Raw genomic sequence first — 15560 nt, 5'->3', positions numbered from 1 at the left:
CAGTTTTACATATCATTGTGGAGGATTAAAAACTGAGGAAAACATGATTGAAGTTAAATCTTCCCAAAGAGAAATGTCGAAGAAATTAAATCTCCACCAAGTCCTGCTCATTTTGCTACATATTCAAACCTTACATTTGGTCAAAATGTGTGATCAGTATTTGATAAAACGTGAGAGAATGTCCAGCTAAATAATGTGTATTTTGACAATTTAAATTTAATGTCCCTTGTAGAGGTTAAATTTCTGCTTTTAGTGATTTTAATATATTTTTTGAAAGCGCTACAAAACTTTGCAGTCGGACCTCTAGTTTTTTTTTATATGTACGGTACTTCTAAAACTAGCGTTTTATTTACAAAACACGAAAGAACTTATTCTGGAGAAAAGCCGTTTATGTGTTCAACATTCAAGAAACGTTTTTCCCTGCTTGGTAATTTGAATAGTGAGTGGCTAATGATATTTTGTTCACATGTATGATTTTTTTGTTATTTTATTTTGCCGGCTTGTCATTACCTTGAAATTTCAACTTCTATACCTAGCAGCTAGAATTTTAAATTTGCAATCACAGAAGCCCAGCCAAGAAAAGCTTATTGTGATAATTTGAATTTCATATCCCTTAGAGGTTGCATTTCTGCTTTTAGTGATTCTGATATTTTTTGAAAATACTGCAAAACTTTACAGTAAGATCTCTGGGTTAATCAACCTAGATATATGTAGAGTACTTCTAAAACTAGTGTTTTATTTACAGCACACGAAAGAATTCATTCTGGAGAAAAGCCGTTTAAGTGTCCTACATGCGAGAAACGTTTTTCCGACATTAGTAATTTAAATGGTGAGTGGCTTATTATATTTTTATTCACTTGTTTTTTAATTTAACGGGCTTGTCATTAGTTTGAAATTTCAACTTTAATACCTTGCAGCTAGAATTTTAAATTTGTAATCAAATGAGTCCAGCCAAAATAAAAGCTTCTTGTGACAATTTTAATTTGATTTCCCTTAGAAGTTGTATTTTGGCTTTTAGTTATTCTGATATTTTTTGAAAATGCTGCAAAACTTTACAGTAAGATCTCTAGGTTTATCAACCTTTTTTTTCGCATATAAAGGGTAATTCTTAAACTAGTGTTTTATTTGCTGATCATTTAAGATTGTATCGCGGGGAAAATTTCAAGTGTGCTACTTTCAAGAAACGTTTTACTCAGCTTAGTCATTTGAACGGTGAGTGGCCAGTGATGCATTTGTTTACTTGTATGTTTTTTTTTGTTTTTTTTTACTGGCTTGTCATTACCTTAAAATTTCAACTTTGTTACCTACCAGCTAGAATTTTAAATTTGCAATCAAATGAGCCCATTCAAATTTTTCAAATCCAACCTTTCGAAATCCACCAATGGTATGGAGGTCGTCTTTTACAGTTGCCCACCAATTTTCCGAATGACTGCCACGACGTCTGTGCCAATCGGGCAAAAGAGCAGCTACAAGCACTTGCTAGTTGATATTTGATGAGTTCATAGCGTCTTCCCTGGACAGGGTACAGCCAACGCAGTCTCCTCTGTTTGACGATCTTGGCTTTGTGCTTAATGTTACTGCAGCGGTGACGCACATCAGCATTTGAAGTTCTTTTGGAGCATAGTATCCTCAATACTCTTTGTAAACAGCGGCGGTCAAAGACTTATAACTTATAGATGAAGCGCCTTCAGTGGCCAAGTCTCAAATGCATTAAGGCGAACAGGTGAGAGATACATTAAACTTGAACAACAGCTACTTTATTGACAGAAATTTTGTCTTCACGCAGATCTCCCATCTGTTCCACAAATGATAACGGAGTTGAGAGAAGTTGGCTTGGGCTTTGTTGATTCTGTTCTATAGGTCAAGGTCACAGCCTCCAAGAGAGTCTATTAGCAAGTCAAGATAAGTGAAGGTATTGAATTTTTCCAATATATGTCATCAAAGAATAGGCTGAAAATCTGAGCGTATGTATAGATCCATGACTTTAACTTTGATTGTGTTGATCTTCATACCCAGTAGCTGAGAGAATTAGCTACCCAGTAGCTATTTCATTTAGCATTGCTTGGACAGTTGTTGGATCAGCAACAAGAGCACCGATGTCATCTGCGTAATCCAGATCAGAAATGTTAACACTCAGTCCCTTAATGACGCCATTAAAACTCGAGAGTGCTCTTTCTTGAACCCAATCTACTCAATAGCTATTCAAATTAGGGGTAATATTGCACTCTTGTTATACACCCTTTTCCACATTAAAGGGCTTAGTTTCTTCACCCAACATGCTTGAAGTTGATTTGCAGTGCTCATAGTAGGTCTTCATCAGCTCTGAATTCAATCGGCATACCATCCTCTGCAGCATGATTCTCCAATGGTTTTCACGGGTTAGAGAGTTGAAAGTAGTTTCGAAATCCAAAAACTAGGGTTAGCTATAGGGATGCTCTAGCGTTCGCATTTTTGTTGAAGAAGATGAAGAGTGAAGATCTGGTTAGTGCATCCTCTCCATCAGTAAAATCCGCACTGATTTTCACGTTTTCGCTCATCCCTTGTTCCCTTGAACTTTTTAAGCAAAATTGTCGCAAATACTTTGGTGGCTATATCCGTGAGAAATATCCCTCGATAGTTACGGCCGTCACAATTTTACCTCTTTCTAAATTCTGGTATTATTACTGACACCCTCCAATCAGACGGGAAGATCTTCTTCTCCTATATCAGATTGAAGAGGGATTCTTGTTGCTCCGCTTCAACATTTGGTGGGGCCTTTCAGACCAGAGGACACCATCTTCACCAGGTGACTGCCATGTCACCTGGCGTCATGTCGGTGCCATGTCGCTTTTACGGGGTGGTTTTTTTCAATTGTTGGTGGCAGCATCATCATCGTATCTTTCCCATTTATGTTTGGATTAATCAGGCTTTTAAAGTGATTCTTCCATTGAACAAGTTCACCTTGTGCCTCAGGAATCGTATTACCTTAAATTCTTTTAAAGGACCAGTGACAGGTGCCTTTTTTTTGTTTTTCTTTGAGAGTTCTATAAAACCTTCTTTTGTCATTATTGTTGGCTTCGTTTCTATATGTATAGCAATTTCATCCCAAGATTGTTAGTGGCCGTAGTAGGCACAATATCTCTGGGAGAATTCATTTTTTCATTGATTCTTCGTTGGAATTTTCATGACCAAGGGTTCCCTAGAGCCTTTGCACCTCGACAGGGTCGAGGAAGCCGCCTGCAGAGTCCGTTGTCCATAAAACCGGACTCTGCGTCCTGTCACAGATGTCCTATAGAGGTTCCTCCAACGATGGTGTTTCTAAGGTTTTTAACTCACGGGACGTGTCAGCACGCCGGCGGGCCCTGCTGAGTGCACATCAGAGGGCCTTTGTCATCCTCCACCTGTTTTTATGACCACCGGGTGGGGGTGTCCTGGTTTCTACTATGAAATTCTAGTGACTAGGCCCCTTCCCTTGGTCTGCGCCTCCTATTAACAAAATGAGGGCGCCAGAAAAATCTTAAGGAAGATCCGCCAACCTCCTGGCTCCGCTCCTGCTTGCTGCTGAGTTTTCGTCCACAATGGATCCATCAGTTTTATTGCAAAGACATGTTGAAAGTTGTTTTAGTTTCTTCCGTGAAAGAGCTTCATTATAAATAGTCTAAATGCAAATTACCTTTACGAAATGCATCAATTCGACGTGAAAAATATAGCTTTTTGGCTGCACGTACCTAAGAAGAAAGCACATTTTTATAAGGCGCTTTACTTTGCTGTTCTTTAGTTAAGACCTATTTTTATATAATCTTTTTGTGTTTAAAAGAAGGTAAGGAGTGTTTCTATAACCTTGAATGTGTCTTGTTAGTATTGGGATGTAAATATTCTCATGAAGCCACTTTTCACCAAGAACTCGGGTTAGATGTGATGGATAAGGCGAAATTTATTTATATATGTTTAAAAAATAGATAAAATGAACAAAATAATATGTTTTAGATTCTAGTACACATAAAAAAAAGAACAACTAATCGTTTGACCATGGAGCCTATTGAGGGGAAATAAGAGTATTGCATTTTCGTTTCGTATTTATTGGTGAATAAAACTCTGAGCTTCGAACAGGCGTAAATTTTTTTTTTTTTTTAATTAAATGAAATGGGTTACAATTTTTTAAACCTAATATTTAGATTAAATAATTTTTCTTTTGTCAACTATTAATTTAATTGTTTTCTACCTATCTCTATGTAAACTTCTTTTCTACACATGTTTTACTCTTAGTTTTGCATAATTAAGTAGTTATATTGTTGGTGATGCGAGTCTATCAGGGGCGTCAAAGACTTTTATTCCCTAGAAATGAAGTGCCCTCAGTTGCACAGTCTGAACTGCGTAGAAGAGAACATATGTAACAACCACTTTATAGACATCATTTTTTCTTCATACCATTTTCCCATCAGTTCCATAAATGGCAGTGGAGTTGAGAGAAAATGGTTTGGACTTAGTTGATTCTGATTTGTACGTCAAAATCACAGCCTCTACGAGAGTGTTAGTGAATCAAGATAGTGAAGCCGTCGAATTTTTCCAGTTCCTGTCCGTAAAGTATAAACTGATGTTCTGACTGTACACTTAGGTATATGATTTTACTTTTTACCTTGTTAATCTTCATACTCATAGTCTTGGATACTCATACTCAGAGTTAATCTTCAAACTCTTCATGCTTAGAGAATATGCTATTTCATTTAGCATTGCTTGGACAGTTGTTGGATCAGCAGCAAGAGCACTGATGTCATCTGCGTAATCCAGGTCAGGCACGTTAATGCCAAATCCCATGATGACACCATTAAAATTCGAGGGTGCTCTTTCTAGACCCCAATCTATAAAGTAGTTAAACAAAGAGGGGGACAATATCCACCGTGTTTTACACTACTATCCACATTAAAGGGTTCAGTTTCTTTACCCAGCCCTCATGCAGTCGATTTGAAATGCTCATAATAGGTCTTCAGTAGCTCTATGAATTCAACCGGCCTATTATCTTCTACCATGATTCGCCCATTGTTTCAATTCTCATAGTAAGTCTTCAGCAGCTGTATGAAGTCAACTGGCCTATTACCTTCTACCATGGTTCGCAAACAGTTTTCTCGGTTTTGTAAGTTGAAAGCAGCCACGGAATCAAGAAACATGTTGGTTATAGAGATGTATTAGTGTATGCACTGTTTTAGAATAATAGTCCAGGAAACTTGTGAAAACAAGGGGTCAACCTCAAACAAATTGCAATACAAACTATTTTTATAACTATTTGAACTAACTATCTAAACTATTTGATTAGATATGCTATTTTCTACGCTCTTTTTTTGATGATGAACATGAAACAAAATGTTTAAAGGCAAAAGCATTGTTTTGGGCTTAAAACTTTAAGAGAGAGTGAGGCTGGGGGAGAGGTTCAGCCTGCAGGTGTATATTCAGCTTGTCCTATTGCAAAATATTTGCAGCCTTGTACCGTGGTAACAACCGAGACTGGGTCCAGGTAAAGTCCACTATGCCTGGAATCTTGGTTTTGTGTAAGTGAGTAAGAATGAGGAGAATGAGGGAAAGGTGAATCACATATTTAGCAACAACCAAAAAAAAAATATTCGGTCGAAGAGGCTCCTTAGGTGAGACAAAACACTAGTTCCAAATAAGAGATCAATATAATCAGATACAATGCAACACAGAGATCAATTACATAAGTCAGATAAAAATCACAGTAAGACAGGGACTCATTGGATAGTGGCAAAGTGTCTTCTTCTTATAGTGGCAAAGCGTCTTCTTCTTCTAGTGGCAAAGCGTCTTCAAGTGGTCTTCTTCTTCGCTTCCATCATCTTCAAAATTTTCGGTACCAACTGCTCCGCAGTTAGAACTCCTGGTTTCTTTACAATCGTCATAAGCCTAGGTACATTTTAAGCCATGTTTTTCAAGAACACTGCAGCGTAAATAAGATAAGCATGGCCTTCTCTCCAGCTTTTCTAATGTCGTTTTTTGTAGAAGCTGAATCTAGGAATAGTCCGGCGATATCCTGGAAGTTTTTCTTCTGTTTTGTGTGGTTCAGCGATGTAGATTTTTCTATGCCATACATTCGTGAAGTCGAATTGTGTCCGAGAAAGGGATGAAGGAAAAGAATTTGGTCGCAAAGGGTGTCTCCAAGTTTCAGTTTAGCTGCCAATATATCCCACAGACGGCCTCCAGTTTTCCTTGACTTTGCCTCGGAATGGATAAATATTGGTTTATAGTCTTACTTAGTGTGGTACAGTAAAAGGACTAGTAGGTCCGTATCCTCTCCTATTAAAACAGTGGGTTGGCGTTCTGCCGACTCGATTATTTCGCTTTTGGCAAAGACCCACCAGTGTCTTACCGAAATCTGTTGTGTGGACGCGAAGGCTGCTTTCTTCTTGTGAGTTTTCTCAAAAACCGCTTTGCATGAGCAAAATAAAGAGTCGGTTTTGAAATCGAATTGTTCTAACGAGCGATTTGAACTCCTCCTCAGGGACTCATTTTGCTTGACTAAAAATCCCAAGTGCTGGTCAATGGTCTTTGTATTTGTGTAAGAACTTCGGCATGACTTGTTAAACAATCCCTCACAACAGCTGTCACATCAGTTTGTTTTCGATTTTTACTTGATCCGTTTATGCTTCCTCCTACTTCAGTCACAACAGTTTTCTCCTCCGCTTCGAGTATTTCTTCCCTAGAGATTAAATAAATTATCATTGTGTTGCGGAGCAACACTACTGCTTTCGTAGTTTTTTTTTTTTTTTCACCGTGATCAGCGACCTGTTGCTCCGAAGTGGTAACAGTTAAAAATTTGAGATTTTTCAGAGGGAAGGGAAACGTGAAACAGAGTAAAAAAGTTCCAGAGAAGTTCCTAAAATTTCTAACAGTTTTCCATAAAAAAAAATAAAACCGTTTTTTTCTTAGAAACTGTGCGTTCGATGTTTGGCGTCAAGTTAAGACGACCCTAGCTTCGGAAATAAACTTGTTAGAAATACAGTTATGCTGAACTCATGCAGAACTTTCATTTGTCTCTTCGAGAACCGGAGCACAAAATTCCGTAGCTCTTACAGATTTCCCGGAAATAATTCCGGAAAAGTCCATCTCGTTCCGATTTTTTTTTGGAATTTTCTCAAATTTTCGATTTTGATGTTTCTTATATTTTTATCAAGTAGTGCTATGAAAAGTATGCAAGAAGAAGTGAAGTGTTCTATATACCAAGTTGCTTCGTTCTCTAAGAAATAATTTCCGAAGTTTCGACGTTCTAGATGTAACTTCTGTTCTGGACCAGCTAGAATTTTTTTTCCAACGCGGTTAGACAGGTCTCGATCTCCTAACAACTGGAGCTTACAATAGTTTCTTCGAAATAAAATTCCTTCTTTGGGTTTTTCTATTTGGAAGTTTTGTCATACCCTCGGGGCAATTTAAATTTTTTGGTGAATTTGGTTTGTTTTATATTTTCCTAGTTTAGACCATCAAAAGTTAAGCAGAAAACTATAAGACGTTATTTCCGTATCTCTTTCAGATTTCCCGGAAATAATTCCTGAAATGTGCGTCTCGAAACATAATACTTCGAATTGGCGTCAAGTTAAGACGGCCCTAGTTTCGGAAGTAAACGTTTTAGAGATAAAATAATTCTCGTTTATTTCTGGACCAGCTAAACATTTTACCAAACTCAGTTTAGTAGGAGCTCGAAATAAAACCATATCAAAGATGCTTCAAGATAACAATCGAAGCCGCATTAGAAAAATGTCCTCTGAAGGACATAATGGAGACTGTTGCTCCGCAACTGTGTCCCGTAGGGCACAGTTGCACGTGTTGCTCCGCAACTGTGCCCTAAGGAACAGGGCACAGTTGCTGCAACACTTCCCGTTGCACAGGCAGCGGAGGTCTAGTTCTAGATTAGAATTGGTCATCTGAAAATTGAAAATCTTGAATTAAAATTGGTTGGAAAAATCCTCAGAGAAAAGGAGAAAATATTAATCAATCAAAGAAAATATTAAGTATATGAAACGCAAAATATCATTTTGCCCTTGGACAACCGAAGTCTGTGGTAAATCTAAAATTGGTCTCGAAACATAATACTTCGAATTGGCGTCAAGTTAAGACGGCCCTAGTTTCGGAAGTAAACGTTTTAGAGATAAAATAATTCTCGTTTATTTCTGGACCAGCTAAACATTTTACCAAACTCAGTTTAGTAGGAGCTCGAAATAAAACCATATCAAAGATGCTTCAAGATAACAATCGAAGCCGCATTAGAAAAATGTCCTCTGAAGGACATAATGGAGACTGTTGCTCCGCAACTGTGTCCCGTAGGGCACAGTTGCACGTGTTGCTCCGCAACTGTGCCCTAAGGAACAGGGCACAGTTGCTGCAACACTTCCCGTTGCACAGGCAGCGGAGGTCTAGTTCTAGATTAGAATTGGTCATCTGAAAATTGAAAATCTTGAATTAAAATTGGTTGGAAAAATCCTCAGAGAAAAGGAGAAAATATTAATCAATCAAAGAAAATATTAAGTATATGAAACGCAAAATATCATTTTGCCCTTGGACAACCGAAGTCTGTGGTAAATCTAAAATTGGTAAAGACTTTTACCAGCATCAGTTAAGAAGTGAAATTTTCAGACAAAGAATCGTAGACGCGAAAATCCTTCGAAACTTGTGGACGATGACGATTTTCTAAAAAGACTTTTATGTAACTCAAATTTACTTCAGAGACTACCTCACCCTTTCTATCCTCAATCCAAGTTTCTGTAATGTTCTGATGCTCGGAATTGTTCCTATGTTCGGAATTGTCTTTTCAGGACGGCATTCTTTACATTAAAAAAATTTACCCTCAACCTAAATAAAAAATCAAATTTGTGAAAGAGCTAGAAAGGCAAACTTTTGGTATTTGGAATCAGCCCACATTTTTTGTTAGCTAGGAGTGAAATAATCATTTGTATAGCAATTTTGTTTGAGGTAAAACCACATTTTTACTAGGCTAAACGACAAAGAGTGAAGATCTGGTCAGCACGCCGTTTCTCCCTGTATAATCTTCACTGGTTTTCACATGTTCGTTCATCCCTTGCTTCTTGGAACCTTTTGAGCGAAATTATTGCGAATACTTTGGTGGCTACGTAAGTGAAAACTGTAGGTTGTTAAGGCTGTTAAATTTCTCCCCCTTTTTAAATAGGCCTACTTGGATTGCTGGTCTTTAAAGTGAGTCTTCCAGTGATCAAGATCACCCAGTTTTTGATCTTTGGTGCACTTCTGTGTAAGCTTGAGAATCGATGACTAAGGAGTACTAACGCTGAAAGATCACAATATATTCAATCTGGGCATCATTTGAGAGCCAAGGTTTCCTTTAAAAGGGTTTGTGGTGGAACATGATGTTAATGATATTAATGTATTGGATCTCAAGAGCTGGAGAAGTCTATCTTAGTTGAAGCACCACTGGATCTAAGTGAACGACCAACAATATCCCGAGCATTGGGATCAGTCGGGCCTGTAAGGGAGTTAGTTTCGCCTGCTAGAGTCAGGAAGTCTTGTCTGGGGCATTTCTGCATCGTAATCTCCGGATCAGTTTAGACATATTTCTTATCAGCATTCAATGTCACCCTCGTTGTTGCTCGGTGTCACCAATTTACCTCGGTGTCACCTTTTACCTCGGTGTCACCAATGGTAAAAATGCTGGATAGTGTTCATTTTAGTCGTGGTCTGGTTATTCTTGGGTTTACTGGACTCCATTCAAAAAGAACCTTTTGTGCACGGTGGCCAATCACAAAGCCGACAGCAGTGTTGTTGGATCTATCGTACGCACAAGAACTGAGAAATAGGTACGAGTCGTCGGAATCACGGACTTGTATGGTCTCTTCGGACAGTCCTTTCAATCTTGTCTGACAGACAAAGAGAGTTTGATTGGTAGTAAACCATTTCCGTAGCCATCACTAAGATTGTTTATTCTCGCTTCAGGGATCTTACATTCCAGCTATAAACTCGGAATTCATTTTTCTGTAGATTTATTTCACAAGGAATAGCTCGGTCACTTGTCAATCTCGCCACTACTCCAGGGAGTGGGATGGCCTCGCATGAACCCGCGTACGTCGTAGCAAGCACAATATTTGTGGGGGCATTCAATTTTGCATAGAGGTTTCGTGAAAATTTTCCTGACCAAAGGTTGCCCATACCCTTTGCCTCCCCCATTAGGGTCGAGACATTACTCTGCAGAGGTCGTTGTCCACAAAACTAGATTCTACGTCCTGTCGCATATGTCCTATAGAGGATCCTCCAACGATGATGTTCTGCTTCATATTGTAATTTAATCCATTGCTAGGATAAAGCTTTTAACTCACAGGATGTCTTCAAACGCTGGTGGACCCTGCTGAGTGTGCATTAGAGGGTCTTCTTTCTCCTCCACCTGTATTTATGGCCACTGGGCGAGGGTACCTGAGTTTCTATTATAAACTTCTAGGGACTAGGCTTCTCCCCTTGGTCTGCACCTCCCATTCTATGGAGGTACCATACAAACTACAGGACTTTTCTCTACCCGCCACCTGGTGAAGCGAGGGAAGGTCCCTACGTAGAAAGTGTTAGAAATCCTACTGATATGCATAAATGTGTATTTGTAGCTTATACGATGTCAAATGTATGGTCAATATGTAATCAAATGTGACCAAATATCCAGCCAATATGTCGGTCTATGTTTTGAATTTAACAGTGGTTTCTAAAAATAAATAAAATGAGAATTTGATAACAAGATATAGATCAAAGGAAGAGGATCTGAATTCGTGTTCTATATATATCAAAACCTTTATCACTAAAATTACCTATCAATAATTGTTAACATTAGAAATTTTGGTTATTCTAATTGATGAAAACCCCGATAATAAACCTTCAATTAATAAATATGATTTTTTTTTTACAATAGAATTTGATGACCAAATAAAATCGATGACATGATAATATGTTTCTGGTTTCAGGAGCTGTATGAGCTGTCATGGTTACTTTGTAACCAAAAAAACATTTTATTTCTAATATTTTATGTTTTGGGTGGAGTTGAGTGCATGTTATACATAGTCAAGGTTTGTTTGTAGTCTTCTTTCATCTAGTTCTGGGTTAAGATCTGGGTGGATTGTGATTGTCCCAGATCCGGTTAAGTTTTTAGGATCCTTAAATTAACTAAAAAAGAGTAACGGAAAGCTGTACAAGAGAAGTGCTATTCAAGAGAAGGCAAGTATCTATTATGTCTTGTTATATCCGAAATCATCCGAAGCTACTATGGAGCAAAGTATCAAAGTTCACTTCATCGTCCTGTTCACGTTCTAACCCTATTGATGTAAATACCTGGGAATAACACTTCTCCACATTGTTCTCTGATAGCCCCCCACCACTGGACACCACTTTTCGGCAGAATTTCTTTTACCATTTTTCTCAACTAGATCATAGCCGAAATCTTGTTTCTACTACGCCATCGTCAGTTCTTACGCTAATTCATCTCCTTAAAAAGAAAGGCAAAGCTCCTGGTTCTGACGGACTTCAACCTGAACATTTAATTTATGGTACCACAAAACTATTCGAGCATATGGCGTTACTTTTCGAAGGTTGTGTTCCGCAGCAATTCGTGCCGATTGCACTATGTGAGGCATTGTGATGTGTGTCCTAAAAAATAACAAGGACCCACAATCTTTTTATTCTTATCGTCCAATTACATATCGAATAGGTGTGATCATGGAGTATCATGAGTTTGGTTTTCGTGCGGTCTTAGTGTTGGGAATGCACTTGCAGTTTTCATGTCTATTTTGGAGAGGTATGAAAGAATGAAGAAACCTTTATATGTTTGTGCAGAAGATATTTCCAAAGCATTTGATTTGATCCTACACTCCCAAGCTATTTTAGCACTTTTGAGGAGTAGGGTAAACCCATTCATTTGTGCCTCCCTGTGGCAATGGTATCAAAATTCTTCTATATGTGTCCGCGTCAAAAATATTTATAGCAGCTAAATTTCTGTGCGTCGTGGAGCAAAACAGGACTCAGTGTTAAGTCCTTTAATATTTGATATGCCATCCGCTGAGCAATCCACAGAATCCCGCATGATCTTATCGAGCCATCTATTGACGCAAATCACCTTTCGTATGCAGATGCCATTCTTCTGCTGTCTGATAATTTGCAATCACTGCAGGCTTCTGTGAACAACCTTTATGCCGGGTTGTTGGACATCGGGCTGTTAATTGCTTCTGCTAAAACTAAATTTCTCGTTTTGGTTGTCATCATTCACCCAATTCAAAAATTCAGGTCGGCCCTAATTCAATTTTCGCCAGTGCGGGTCTCAAGTACCTTGGACTTGGATTCGGGACCTTGATTCGAGCAACAAGGTCACTAACAATAAATATGCTGAGAGAGAAGTTGAGATAGTCCTATTGACTTCTCTCTAGAGTTACATTTTATATTGAAAATAAAAACGCTTGGTCGGTTTTATAACTCGTTTCTTTTTTTTTCTTTTTTTTGCTCCCTATGTATTTTTTCTTGTGCCATTATGGAAGTTTTTTACCTCTTCAGAACGTCAACAAATTTGGTCTGTCTTTCTCAAATTTTGCAAGTATTTTCTTCGTGTTCCTATTTGGTCTCGTAACAGTCACATTTCCAAACGTTACGGAGTGTTTGATATATGTGATAAGATGGATGTTTTAGAAGGCAGATTCAGACAGCAGTCTGAGTCAGTCGTAGATTTTCCGTTCGGGTGTATTAATCGTTTGTGAGTCATTGTTGGTGTATTTTTAGTGCTTGTGATGACAAGTGTTTTTATTATGTATATTTCTTTTCCATACTCCTCTAATTACATTTTTATATGTCTAGAGGGTTCAAATAAACTATTATTGTTACTGCTGAGATGACTTATTGGCAACCAACATGCAAACAGTGCGACTTGATTTAATTTTAAAGTGACATTTAGTTTTTAAGCATAATGGGCAAATTACATAATGGTGGAGGGATGACCAACCCAATAACCCTAGAGATAAAGTTACTACACCGATCAGCTATGCTGGACAAAATGGCTGTCTTAAAATTTTGATTGGAAGTGTCTGTAAAACTATGAGCTGAAGAGGAGGGTTTGTTGCCCTCCAATCACTTTTGACTCTTAAGAGGACACTAGAAATTTTAATTATCAATAAATTAGCTCCTTTAAAATAGCAATGATATTACTAGCTATGATAGACCATCGCTGTCTATGTCCTTATATACCCTATATTTATTATATGGCCTTTTATGCCTGCTTGCATATAATTTTTCATTTAATTGAAACTCCCCCTAAAAGTTTGCTTAAAGTTTCAACTTAATACCATTAGGGTCGTTAGTTACAGTAACCGTAAAAGCAGCATTAAATGTATACAGACTGTGTCTTCTGGCTAGTTCAAAATCCACAACCTATGAAGTTATGAAGCTGACATTTCAGAGAATATTTTTGTTGCACGGATGGCAACCTGCCCTCCGTACACAGGTTGTCAAAAGGACATATCAACAAAATCTTAGGAATATTAATTTCTTTTTGTGTATAAGCTATCTATCTAAACATCTTTTCAACTCGTCATAATCCCCTTCTAGGTCTGCAGAATTAAATAGGAATATTAGTTGTGATACTAGAATTAATGTCATCTTTTCTTAAATATTATTTTTAAATGCCTGTTTTTTATTCCTCCAAAACATAATACAGCTAAAATATGAAATATTGGTCGGTATCAAACTTTCCATGAATGAAGGATTAAATATTAAAACGCTTTGTTCACGAAACGAAATTTATGAACAAAATAAGATCTCTGCAATAGCATGTAATGCAAAGCTAAACTGATAATAATAGTAGACCTAATTCAGATTTAAACTGAGTTCCAACCTATGACTTAATTACATTTGACCTTTTCAAGAGGAAAATTATTTTTCCTTTCGTTGCATGTAACCAATTTTTTTTTCTTCTAATTCCTGAAAATTTTCTACAAAATTCTGTCAAAATGAGTCTGACAAGTTTGACAAATGTAAAAGCACTTTTATCTAAAAGGCTATTTGTTACGCACCTTGTAACTTATAGAAGATTTTGAAAATTCGAATCTTATAGAAAATTACGCAAAACTAGAAGAATTGTTGAAGCGTAACAACACTTGACGCCTGTTTTTTTTTTTTTCCTTTTTTTTTCTTTTTTTTTTTGAAAGAAATGGAACCCATTTTTAAAAGCGATCAAAATGACAAATGCTTTGAATCTGTTTTATTCTGAATCTTGATAGTTCGATGGTTTGTGATCAAGGGATCATTAAGATCGGTAGACTTTTATGAATATTTCTCCCTTTTTCAAAAATCAGGCAAATTTTCTCAGACTCGTAGCTTTTTGGACAGTAGTAAAATCAAGAAATGTTATATATTTAGAACTATTATAGAAAGTTAAATCTTTGTGTGTATACATTGTTATCAAAATGCCTTTTTTAGAGTTTAGGTTACTATTGGGCGGAGTCGCTTCCTAGTCGCCGTTTCCACGGACTGTTTGACTAATGTATACATTTTTTTTTTGCTTTTAAAACGCTTCATTGAGGGTTATTGTACATATAACTGCTTAATTTAGTTATTAAACAAAAGCAATAGGTCATCAAACAGTTCGTGGTAACGAACTGTAAGTAAGGAGCGACCCGGCTCAATAGTAAACAAAACTCTAAAAAATGGAATTTTGATGCTAAAAGATACATCAAAAGAATCGAATTTTCATGCTGATTCTAAATATATAAGTTTCATCAAATTTAGGTTTTGTCATCAAAAGTTACGAGCCTGAGAAAATTTGCTTTATTTTGGAAAATAGGGGGAAACCCCTCCTAAAAGTCATGGAATCTTAACGAAAATCGCACCATCGCATTCGGCGTATCAGAGAATCCTACAGCAAAAATTGCAAGCTCCTATCTACAAAAATGTGGAATCTCGTATTTTTTGCCAAAAGACAAATCACGGGTGCGTTTTTTTTTTTTTTTTTTTTTTTTTTTTTTTTTTTTTTTTCAGGGGTCATCATATCGACCAAGTGGTCCAAGAATGTCGCAAGAGGGCTCATTCTAACGGCAATGAAAAGTTCTAGTGCCCTTTTTAAGTGGGGACCATGGAGGGCACCATGGCCCCCACCCATGCTCATTTTTTTCCAAAAGTCAACGGATCAAAATTTTGAGATAGTCATTTGTTCCGCATAGTCGAAAACCATAATAGCTATGTCTTTGGGAATGACTTACTCCCCCACAATCGCTGGGGGAGGGGCTGCAAGTTACAAACTTTGACCAGTGTTTACATATAGTAATGGTTAAAGATACATCAAAAGAATCGAATTTTCATGCTGATTCTAAATATATAAGTTTCATCAAATTTAGTCTTTGTTATCAAAAGTTACGAGCCTGAGAAAATTTGCTTTATTTTGGAAAATAGGGGGAAACACCCCCTAAAAGTCATAGAATTTCGTATAGAATAAATTTCTTATAGAATTTCGTATATAATAACGAAAATCACACCATCGCATTCGGCGTATCAGAGAATCCTACAGCAAAAATTGCAAGCTCCTATCTACAAAAATGTGGAATTTC

At 37.3% G+C, this 15560-nt stretch overlaps 1 protein-coding gene across 7 annotated transcripts in view; it reads left to right on the top strand.

The window, feature by feature from the left end:
* Nucleotides 1-900, top strand: part of LOC136038503 (histone-lysine N-methyltransferase set-17-like) — a 104096-nt gene extending 103196 nt beyond the window's left edge. For 4 of the 7 annotated variants that reach the window (XM_065721592.1, XM_065721595.1, XM_065721594.1 and 1 more), the window contains one exon: nt 746-897. In XM_065721592.1, coding sequence (XP_065577664.1) covers nt 746-873 — 128 coding nt within the window. In that variant the 3' untranslated portion in view covers nt 874-897. Of the gene's footprint in view, nt 1-745 lie in introns of all 7 variants that reach the window. The other 3 variants (XM_065721589.1, XM_065721590.1, XM_065721588.1) reach the window with 3 other exon arrangements.
* Nucleotides 901-15560: the final 14660 nt, after the last annotated feature.

This window comes from Artemia franciscana, chromosome 18, assembly GCF_032884065.1.
Source record: "Artemia franciscana chromosome 18, ASM3288406v1, whole genome shotgun sequence".
NCBI lineage: Eukaryota > Metazoa > Arthropoda > Branchiopoda > Anostraca > Artemiidae > Artemia > Artemia franciscana.
This window is presented reverse-complemented; position numbering and strand designations above follow the sequence as displayed.